The sequence below is a fragment of the Quercus robur genome, chromosome 5, assembly GCF_932294415.1.
Source record: "Quercus robur chromosome 5, dhQueRobu3.1, whole genome shotgun sequence".
Classification (NCBI taxonomy): Eukaryota; Viridiplantae; Streptophyta; class Magnoliopsida; order Fagales; family Fagaceae; genus Quercus; species Quercus robur.
The window spans coordinates 89128696-89140487 of NC_065538.1; the positions used below are offsets into that span (position 1 = coordinate 89128696).

At 34.3% G+C, this 11792-nt stretch overlaps 1 protein-coding gene across 6 annotated transcripts; it reads left to right on the forward strand.

Moving 5' to 3' along the window:
* Nucleotides 1-1938: 1938 nt before the first annotated feature.
* Nucleotides 1939-11278, forward strand: LOC126727677 (uncharacterized). 6 transcript variants are annotated; one of them, XM_050433599.1, is made up of 14 exons: nucleotides 1939-2088; nucleotides 2240-2366; nucleotides 3562-3712; nucleotides 3811-3916; nucleotides 4411-4497; nucleotides 5219-5332; nucleotides 6440-6625; nucleotides 7457-7588; nucleotides 7816-8321; nucleotides 8912-9011; nucleotides 9150-9209; nucleotides 10088-10180; nucleotides 10268-10387; nucleotides 10474-11278. In XM_050433599.1, the coding sequence occupies exons 3-14, from the start codon at nucleotides 3675-3677 to the stop codon at nucleotides 10789-10791; spliced, it is 1860 nt and encodes a 619-aa protein (XP_050289556.1). In that variant the 5' UTR covers nucleotides 1939-2088; nucleotides 2240-2366; nucleotides 3562-3674; the 3' UTR covers nucleotides 10792-11278. The 6 variants fall into 6 exon arrangements, with proteins under 6 accessions (XP_050289556.1, XP_050289558.1, XP_050289561.1 ...); XM_050433601.1 differs by having other exon boundaries at nucleotides 1941-2088; nucleotides 2287-2366; XM_050433604.1 differs by lacking the exon at nucleotides 1939-2088 and having other exon boundaries at nucleotides 2141-2366; nucleotides 3847-3916; nucleotides 5227-5332.
* Nucleotides 11279-11792: the final 514 nt, after the last annotated feature.

The window sequence follows — 11792 nt, forward strand, 5'->3', positions numbered from 1 at the left end:
ATTGCGAGTCTTGATCATTGACATTTGTCGAGGAATTGACAAATGAAATAGAGATAAAAATGAAATTTAGTTCAGCATATAAGATGACGGGAAAAAGAGAACAATAGCAATTTCTCTTTGATGAAAATGAATAACACTCTTACTATAAAACAAAAACCAAAATAAAAACATCACATTGAAGTTAATTATCATACATTGTAGCAAACATATTGAGAGTAACATTCCTATAGTCTAGAGAAGGGCAACCATAAAAAAATTTATAACAAACATGATCAAATGCCCAACTCAAATAAATTTAAAAAAAATAAAAAATATATATTTTAATAGTTTTAAGACCTTGAAAACTCAATCTTGTTCATAATGAAATCTCAAAATTGAACTATTTTTTTTTTTTTTTTGATAATGAGATGGGAATTAAAAAAAGAAGAAGAATAATACAAATAGTAGAACTCATTTTCAATTTATACCCTTTGGACCTAGGCTACCAACGTTCACCTGTCATCTGCTTTAGTTTCATTTGCAAGCTTTAGAGTCATTATCTGTCTCTTGCACTCGTTTGATTGGGTTTTGGTAGATGAACTTGAGCCATGACCAAAAGAACGGAAAAAACACTAAAAAAACTATCACATTGAAGGCCATACTGATCAATTTGTAAACAGAGAACAATTGAAAATTTATAGAAAAAAAAAATGAGAGGTGAGGAGGTGAGGAGGTTGCAATCTATTGGTGACTATAAGAATTCCATATAATAGCAGCATTTCAAGAGTTTGGGTTAATGGAGAGACACATAATAAATTTGGAGATAAAGTATCGGTGACTGTAAAAATTCCATATAATAGCGACATCTCAAGAGTCTAGGTTAATAGAGTGACACACGATAAATATGGAGACAAAGTAACACCTTAATTTAAAAAGAGACTCAATAAATGGCAATCGGTAAAACAAAAATAAAAAATAAAGAAAGAAAATAAATAATGACATGACGCTGATGTGGCTTAACTAGAATGTAGCAACAATAAATGCTACGTTTCAGCTTTTAGATATAATAATATAGATAGATATAGATATAAATTATCAAAAAAATAAAAAATAAAAATATTCAACATTTATTTTAAAGTTAATTATATAGCAAAATTATTTATTTATTTGATATATCGATAAGAGGGGATGAGTGATAAGTTGCTGATAGAGACGGCCATTCTTATTGGCTATTGCACAATATTTGGTTAATTTACCTAGATAGCACCACACATTTATCATTTATGGTGGTGGAGGAGTGCATGCCAAAATAACAAAAAATATGTATGGATCTACTATTACTATAAAATATTTATTAATTTGTCATATTTTTAAAACTTGAGTTTCACAAATTTGCCTTGTAACTCGAGTTCTTTAAAAAAATACCCTTCAAATTTACTGTGCTATTTTTTATAGAGCACAAGTTATATAAAAAATTTTCAAAATTTTTTTCATAATACTCAAGTTCCAATTAAATCCTAGTAAATCTCTATATATTTTAAAGGTAGTAATAAATTACAAAATATTTTTAAAAACAGTAGCATTTAGCTATTTTCGCCCGACAAGTGTGCAACTGGTGGCGGCAATGTGCGGTTCACACATTTTTAGACACAGGCAGATCTAAATAAGCAATACTTATATCATTCACAGCAAAAACATGTTTTTATGTTTGTTTTGGTCATTTCAAATTTCAAACACAAATCTGAAATTATGGAGTCTTGTGTGTGTTTTGTCTTCAGCTCCAGCCTCCAACTACTTCACTCAATGCCTCACTAGTCACTAGCTCCATGTACAAACAGACACCAAAAATCCAAAAAAAAAAAAAAAAAAAAACCCCATTTCTTTAGTATTTTAGTAATAGACTTGTATATGTATTGGGTTTTTAAGTCAAAGAAAGAAAGGTAATATCTAGTTTTTTAAATGTTGTTTGGAAGTAGTTTTGGATTCTACTACCTGTTTTTTTTGTTTGGTTCTATGTGGTTTAAAAATTGAAATCTTGCTTACTGGGTCTAAGATGCTCAACTGCTTCTTTGTCACTTCTCCGCTTCTCTTGAACTCTTGAATTCAAAGGTGTGATATTTTACCCCGTTGACAATATTTAAAGTTGGAAATATGTATGTATGTATGTATGTATGTATGTCTGATTTGCATGAAAAAGAGAGAGAAAGAAAGCATTTTCAAGAAGTTGGGAAGTCTTTTCAAGTTGTTGTTCTTTTCGCAGTGAGGATCATTCATTGCTTGATGTTCTATGTTCAACCCTCTTTTCAGATTCTACTTGTTCCGTACCTTTTCATTACCATATACATCTGTTTTCCTGCCCAAAAAAAGGGCCTTTAGATCAAGGACAGGTTAGCTTTCAAATCCCTCTTTCTCTCTGAAATTTCTAAATTTTGAGTTGGGTTTATTTCTGAGTATGTGATTCTATATTGAGTTCAGCCAAAAAGGGAGCCTGTGTTGTTTTGTTTTCTTTTGTGTCTGTGTGTGTGTATCTGTGTGTGTTTTTTGGGTTGTGGGTTAAGATTCAGTAAAAGAGACATTCATTATTGTTGATGGGTCAGATTCTAATCAGAAGGTGAAGGAGGTGGGGCTGTATTAGGTAACAGGGACCACCGAGATCTGTCTTTTTGGATTGTTCTATTGCTTCTTCTTTATGAGTAATTTGCTTCATCATGTGCTATAGATTGGAAGTGGATGCTTTTGTAAACCAAACCCCGTTGCTTTTCTTGACTTATATTTATGCTGTTCACCCCTATACACTTTTCAATGCACAAACAAAGCTTCATGCTTTCTTTCTTTTCTGAGATTCTATGTATGAGGTGAGTGGAAGTGAAAGTGAAAGTGAAAGCTCACTTTCGTTCTTTTGGGCCAACTCTCATTTATTTAATTAATTAATTAAACCCCTCTCTGAATGACTTTGATGAAAGGGTATGTTTGTGAAATCACACAGTGGAAACAACTTTTGACTTCCATGATATTGATGGGTAGGGAGATAGACTTAGTTACCCCCATTATTTCTTTTCCTTCTTTGCATTTGATTTGAGTGCCCTACCTTACCTATCAATATGGCACAAAACTAAAGCCCTTTGCTCTTATCTTAATTTGGTCATTTCCCCTTTTTTTCCATGTGGGTGACAATCATTTCCTCATAAGCTCTTGATATTGACCGCTTTTAGCTCAGCTCGGAATTTCATGAAGCTGCAAAATGTGACTGGTTAATGAATGATTCTCATCGTGCACAATGTTATTCTGTCTATGTTTTCCTTTCCGTCTCCTTTTTGAAACTCCTCAGAAGGTTTGTTGCCCGTGTCTCACAAGTTTGAAGTTTGTGTTGGTAATTTTTGTATGCTTTTGTTGAAAATGACTGGTAGCTGTGCAGTAATGACTCTGTTTGTCTTATTATATGGTCACAGGTGTCACAGTGTTTTCCATCTAGTTCTAAATCTTATTCTGCCCTATCTTTCAAGTTGATTGTTTTTTATTTTTATCTTCCCCATTAATAATGCAAACAAAGCCCGAAATTTGATATTTGAAGTGCATTTACAGGGTTTATGATGCTTGTTTGCACATGGGCATTATAGTTTCTGGTAGAAGCCAAGCTATCTGGGGAGTTTCAGGTTGTGCTTTATGTGATAAACGCCAAATCTTCTACTCACAAGATGCGTAGCTCACTGGTTGTGCATTCTGTCTTAACCCAGTAAGGATGTAGCATTTTTTGTTCTTTGTTTAAATATGGAGCTCTAGCCTATTGCCCTTCTAATGGCTTTCTACTTCTTTCTGATTGCACTTTTCCAGAAGTGATTCTTTCTCTAAGCCATCACACTCTGGCAGGAATTCTTGCGACTCAGAAATACAGTTGGATACAGTGGATGAACTTCAGAGTGATAAATCATCCTTTAAGGTAAGCTTTGGTGGGGTTTGTCTTCTTACGGATTTTTATCTCTTGAAATTGTTCTTCAATTTTACAACTTCAAAATTAGGCCGTGGTTTTTGAAGGAAGTTTTTACCATATATGTTGCCAACTAGCATAGATTGCTGAATGGAATTGTGAACAAGGTTTTATCCTTTTACTTCTTGCCTAACCGTACGAATCAAATTGGCATGTATGCTTAATGGAACGGGCAAAAAGATTTTAATTTTTCTCTTCCCTTTCGGTTTTAAATCCATTTCAACTCTTTCTCCGTGATCTGAAAGATTGGACTGGTTCTGCAGCAGAATACTAGCTAGTAGCATCCTCAGCCATCTGTTACCTCATCTTGATATGATTGTTTCTCAAAATTTAACTAGAACATTTTGTTGTTGTCAATTAGCATACACCCCCCCCCCCCCCCCCCTTTTTGTTGTGGTCAAATTGTATTGTAAGTGAAAATGGTTTTTTTTTTTATAATCTTTTAGGAGTGCAATCTTGGAGATGAGACTGGAAATTTTGGATTGTGCACTAAAAGCAATACTTATCCTTCCAGGTTCCAGCTTGAACAGGATGTAAGCTTCCTTTCCCTTTTTGTTGATGCGCCATTATGAAACTGTGCAATTGTGCTTTACTGTGTAATTTGCATGTGAATGGGGTAGTGCAGTAAGCTTCTATAAGCAAGACACCCTATATTGATTTTGCAGTGGCATTCATGTTTGGGCTTTTATTAGTAAAGTGGTTGTGCTTTTTGCAGTGAGTTTACTATCATAAACTCATTGTACTTTTCTTATCAATAAAGTTTTTATTACCTCCCCCCCCGCACCCTCCCCCACAAAAAAAAAAAAAAAAATTAGTAAAGTGGTTGTGGTAGGATCATATTGGTGATAGACATGGTAGAGGTTTCAAGATTATTATAATATAGTGTAGAATATATTTGTCTTTGTCTTTAATAATGCAGATTTACATTTTTATAACCTAGCTTATGAATGCACTATGTAATAAAGGAAGTATTATGTTGGAACCATTTATATTAGATATCTTTCACATAATAACTTATCCAGACATCTTTAACAGTAGTTTTGATGCGCTTCCTGTGTATTATAGTTATCTCTTATAAATAAAGATTTTTTTACTTATAAAAAAAGTTGTAATATTTTACTAGCATTGCTGCTAGCAGTCATCTTTATGTTCAGATCTCTTTGATAGTCTTGCAGACCTAAATTTATTATCTTACTTAGAGGCAGCTTTACCTTAGTAGCTTACCCTATCCTAATGCATGTGCCTTTTGGATAGGTAAACAGATTGCAACAGCAGTTGCAAGAAGAGATGGAATTGCATGCTGTTCTGGAAAAGGCTATTGAGAAAAATGCTATGAAATTGTCAAGTCCATCACATCTCCCTCACCAGGTTTGTTTATCTATATATATGTGTGTGTGTGTGTGTGTATTTTTTTTTCATTTTGTAATATGCGTATGCAATTTGCATCAGTGATTTTGGTGAAATGATCCTAAAATTCAAGTTTTTGAAGAATTCACCTTGTCTAAGCAAATTTTGAGTGCCAGCTGCTTCAGATGCATGTTACATTTACCTTGTATACGTCTGCTATTGTTGTTTATTGTGTTTAATTTATGTTTTTATCAGAAGAAAAAGGGGATGTGGGTGGGGTGGAATAACTTGTCATCATGGTTTAAACTTGGGCATGATAAACTTGTCTTTTTACTGATAAACTTGGGCCTGCTCGGTGTAAGTCTGTGTTATATCTTTAATTAAACTGTGTTGTTGCTCAAACTCTAGGCCAGTTTGATTGTCGCTCAAATTATAATAATTGGTCCACTCCATAGAATGCCTTTTATAGCAGAACAGAGTCCTGGGGACTGCCAGAAATTTCTAAGAGGCGTTTGCAAAAAAATAAACAATTAACAACTTGATAAAACTTTGGAGGAATTTACCTATACCATACATTTTCACTTTTTAGATTCCAATGGACATCATAAACTGAGAATCAGATTTAAGTGCATCATTCTGTCTCTCGTTTCTTTCAAGTTGTACCAGGCTGAAACATTGAATCATGGGTTACGTGATTAACTAATCTTGCAAATATTGTTGCGCTAGCTTATAAACTTGCCTTTTGCTTTTTAACTTTTATGTACAGTTTTTTAAAACCTTACTTTTTCTTACTTTTTCAAAGTACATGTATACTTTAGTATACTTTTAACAAAAAAATTTCAACAAAAAGCAAAATAAGTTGTTCTCAAACGGACAGACGTGTGTTTGGGTCTAGATTATAAGCTAGCTTTTTGCTTTTTAGATTTATGTACGGCTTTTTAAAACTTCACTTTTTCTTACTTTTTCAAAGTACGAGTATATTTTAGCATACTTTCAACAAAAAGCTAAATAAGCTGTTCTCAAACAGACACACATACATCATTCTCTAATAGCTCAATTACCAGTTTTTCATTCTTGTACTTTAGTAGGGATTTAATATTGTGATGTCCTTTTTTCATATTAATACAGGCTCAAGAGCTCCTGTCTAATATTGCATTATTGGAGGTCACAGTTTCAAAACTTGAACAAGAGATGGTGTCTTTGCATTTCCAACTTAGCCAAGAAAGAAATGAACGGAGGCTTGCAGAATATCGATTGAGGCATTCATCTTTTCCATCAATACCTCGTTGCTCCTCTGATATTCTTAATAAATTGGTATGCTGTTTGCTTTTATTCCCAACTAAATAGTAATTCCTTCCCGCATGTATCAATTTTATTTATTTATTTTTTTATAAAGATTTAGACGACTTTAAATTTTAGCCTTTTTTAAAAAATAAAAAATTCCTATTTGTTTCCTCCTACAAGATTTAGACAGTGGGTGGCATCTTATCTAGCTGGTAAAGCCTGGTACCAAAGATCCAGGATTAAATCTTGCTCACAACAGGCATAGGTGTTTAAGGAAGGGGGAAGGCTGCCCTCCTATTCTATAGCCCAGTGATAGAACCAAAAAGAAATATAAATTGTCAGATAATATCCATGCACTGGCTTGAAGAAACTGGGCCTTGGCCTAATCCTAAAAGCTACACATGTTTTAATTTGGAAACAGATTCTAGAATTAAATATATTATTCACTTTCAGCCTCTCAGTTTTGTCTACACAAATATTGGATGATTATTTATTTAAAATAGATGAAAATTTTCAAAGCCATTAGAATCAAGAAATAATCTCAAAGGTCAAATCATTTTGCAGTTGAAAAGGGCTAGAAAGAAGCCTAAACTAGCATGTGTTGAAGCTGTGAAGAAGGATTTGATAAATCTAGAAGTGAGAAGAGTTTGGCCTTAGCTAGGGTAAAGTGGATTAGAAAGATACTTGTAGCTGACCTCAGTAATTTGGAAAAGGATTTATGTAGCCATCCTTAACTAGCTGTGTGAATAAGGATTTGATAACTCACATGGTTGTCTCCTATATGTCAAATGGAACACATATGGTCATCCTGTATGTGTTCAATTTTGTGCAATGTAATCAACTCATTCTTTCATTACCCAGATTTCACCGTCTTTGAGGTGTTCAAAGCATTCCATTTCTATAGTGGGTGATGCCTGCGAAGATAACTCCAGCCAGGAGCTGCAAGATCAACCATTGGAATCTACTGACAAATATGAAGAGTCAATGATAGAGGTACCTGTCTAGAGTTCCTCTTACAGATAGCATTAACTTCTTTATAATTTGATGCCTTTGGTGAAATCCATGAGAATTATGTTTGTCCCAAACGCATATGTATTACTTATTCCTTGTCGGAACTTGGTCCTTGTAATTTTTTCAATAAAAATATGGAAATATTGATTACAACTTTCAGTTTGATAATCAATGATAGTAGGAACTTAACATGTGATACTTTGCATCAGAATGGAGTAGACGCTGTTGTACTTTACCACAACAAGAAAATGTCTATGAAAATAGATTCCAAATCTGTTCAAGCTGTAGAGTTCAGGAAGCTTCCTAAAGGGATGCCAACAAAGGGCCTTTGGGATCATCCTAATCAATTATCGGAAGAGATGATGAAATGTATGAAAAATATATTCATTTCTTTGGCGGATTCTGCTATACCATCCAAATCATCTGCGTCAGAGAGCCACTGCTCACCTCTATCACCACGTGGGCATCTTTCCAATTTATCTTGGTGGTCATCATCTGAGAGGTCAATGATTTCATCATGGGTGCAGAGCCCACAAGTTGATGTAAAGAGTAACTCTGAAGTGTTGGCTTCAGAGAATGCATGTGATCCCTATAGGGTGCGTGGAAAACTAAGTTGGGCAGACATTGGAAACTATGGATTAGCAACTGAAGTTTCTTGGATGTCAGTTGGGAAGAAGCAGTTAGAATATGCTGCAGGGGCACTGAGAAGGTTCAGGTAAAATTTCATTCAATCCTCTTGTTTTGGATTTTTCTTTTAGTCTCTTGGGTAGGGTAGACTATTCTTATATGAAGATTCAAAATACCAAGAAATTGCTATTATAAAAATTTAGAGAAACATTAAAAGTACTAATTTAGAATATGTATTGGAATTTGTGTTCACTATGTGGCTGTTTTACTTTTTGATCTACTTCTGATCTTATTTTCATGTACCTTCTTGTCATCTTTATGTTTGCATTGACTTCTGCATTATTGGTATACCCACCACTTACATGCCTTCTTCCCCTTCACACATTCCAATTATGTGTTTCATCATTTCAATATTCTTTTCATGGTGAGAGAATGTGTATTAATATAGAAGGCATACCCAATGTGCTGCTGAAACTGTTACCATAGAAAGTGGATCTTTACTTTAAAATGCCCCTGGTCCTGCATTTAATTCTTTCTGTCTTCTGATATTGTGCAGGTTGAATAAATGTAATTAATTTGAATACTTAGATAAGCCTGAAGTCTTGCTTTTGAATGCTTGAATTTTTCTTTCGACCTAGAGTTGATCACTGCTGTTTTGTTTAATTGTTTTGAGAACAGAACACTTGTTGAGCAACTGGCCAAAGTGAACCCCATCCATTTGAGCTGCGATGAGAAGCTTGCTTTCTGGATCAACTTATATAATGCTCTGATCATGCATGTGGGTTTCTTTATTCTATTACATTTAAATGTGAATTATAAAAAATGATACACAAGGCACTGTAAAGCTATTTTAATAAAATGTGAAGTTTCATATACAAAGTCAAAATGCTGTTCTCTAAAATCAATCTTTGGACAGGCTTATTTGGCATATGGAGTCCCAAGGAGTGATTTGAAGCTCTTCTCTTTGATGCAAAAGGTGTGAGTCTGACTTAAATACTCTCTTTTTTTGTTTTTCTACATGCTTAAACTTTACTTTCCCTGATATTATCAATTGATTTCATTAAAATGACAATCATTGGCTTGCTGAGAGTCTGAGACCTAGCATTAACATGTCAGGTGCTTAGTTAGGAAGTTGATTACTAAGTTTTGATAATGTCATTTCATCTCTATTAGTTTATTACATTAATAAATTTAATAAACTACGCTGCTTCTAAATGCGGCTGGGATCAAGAAAATTAATGGATCTGTCACTTCTAAATGTCTAGTTTAAATTCTACTAGGGATCAAATCTATGCCAAAGTTTGAGATCTACAACCTTCATGGCTGTGCATTCGTTGATATAAAGCATGAATATATGATTGTTGGTATGGTATCTAATTTCTATTGTGGGATATTAGTGGCAGCCCTTTACTCGGAAAAAATAAATGGTTTGTTCAAAGCAAAGTCTCTCTCCACCGGTATACAAGTGTGGCAAATGGTGCAATGTAGAAGGAAGATAGTTCCTCCAAGGAGAGGGAAAAATAAAGCAACAATAACTAATAAAGATGAAGCCCCTTATGCTTGTCTGCTTACTGATGTTACAATGCAATTTCATGACTTGGGATACAATGAACAATTGATCTAGCTGATCTTTTTTCTAGAACAATTATATTCCTTCATATTCTTATGTTGATTAATTGGTCTGTTATACTATGATCAGATCATTTAAGAATGGATTTATTCTTTCGAATTTGCATATGATTGTTACCTGGATAATCTTATGGCTGCGGTTGATAGTTGTGTGATTGTTTATGGCCTTTTTCATTCCTGGAGTATGTTCACCGATTTTTTTGTTTGTTTTGATATATATTCCAGGCAGCATACACAGTAGGGGGACATTCTTTCAGTGCAGCTGCTATTGAGTATGTGATTCTAAAAATGAAACCACCACTCCATCGGCCACAAATTGTATGACATGGTTTAGTATTGTGGATTAATTACTCTCTTATTGTACTTCATTTCTTGATTAAATGTTTGTATGTAAAATATAATCAGGCTTTGCTTCTTGCCCTGCACAAGCTGAAGGTATCAGATGAACAACTGAAGTCCACTGTTGATATATATGAACCACTTGTAACATTTGCTCTCAGCTGCGGAATGTATTCTTCCCCAGCGGTAATCTCAATACTTTTTCAATATGTTCATGGATTGTTTCATTTTAAGTTCTCCTGTAAGTTTATGGTAGAGAATAATACATGCAGGTGAGAATCTACACTGCTAAGAATGTGAAAGAAGAACTTCAAGAAGCACAACGCGATTTCATTCGAGCTTCAGTTGGAGTTAGCAGCAAAGGGAGGTTACTAGTCCCCAAAATGCTACACTGCTTTGCCAAAGGCTTTGTGGATGATGCAAATTTGGCTGTATGGATATCACATTACCTTCCGCCTCATCAGGCTGCCTTTGTTGAACAATGCATTTCAAAGAGAAGGCAGAGCCTTCTTGGTTCACGCAACTGTGGCATTCTTCCATTTGATTCATGCTTCCGTTATCTATTTCTGCCTGACAAAATTCCTGTATGATGCTGTATTTTAGTACATGATTTGTGTCCGTATATACCTTGCTTGCTTTGGTCTAGCAGGTCAATATGAAGATAGTATTGGCTCTAGATGATGCTAAAGAAACCCAAAATTTTAGGTTGCATCATCCATGTGAAGCCTAACCTCCTTGAGAATAACAAGGATGGTTGCAGTTTTGGTCTCCTGCCTTATAGACCAGTAACATCTCTCAAGCGTGTCGTACATTTTGTTCATGGATAAAAGAGGAGTTCACATATAGTACTTGTAGGCCATTGTTGCGTATTGCTTAATCAAGTATAGTTAAATAATAATGGTACAATACTAATTCAGTTTCTCATATTGCAAATTCACAAGCATAAATGAGCTTGTATGTTAAATCATGTATCGAGTTCTTGTATAAAGAGAACAAAGGATATCTTGTACGCAACTATTAGTTGGTCTTTCAGTACAGTACCATTCAGCCATTATGGGATAATGTCATACTTTCACATGATAGCGAGGATGATACTTAACAAACAGCGTGGAGGTTCAAATGAGTAATAGATGCTATGGACGATAAATTTTTTTTTCATTAACAATTTATTATTGAGGTGACAAGTTGTGATTGGTGTTGTGCAATACTACTTTCATATTGAGTCAATCATTGATGCTATTTTTATTGTGCAATTTGTCACCCTGACAAGATATGAAAACAAATAGTGAAAAAAGACGTGCAGTTATACTGGTGGTGTCAACATTGAATTTAGCCCTAATGAATCGTTCCACTTCTGCTGACATATAGTTCTTAACTTTCTTGATCTCCACTAAGCCTAAACAAGCTATCATCAAAAAATTTGTAGCACCAATTTTGCTCTTGTACCTAGATTGAGGCTCAATGCTTCTGACTTGGAAAACTTTTGGGACTGGAATTTTTCTACCCGAATATGTTTCAGTCAAACTTTTACACTACTATATTTCTCGACTTCTCATTTTCCATTCAAGATTTTTCATTTTTGTTCTCCAAG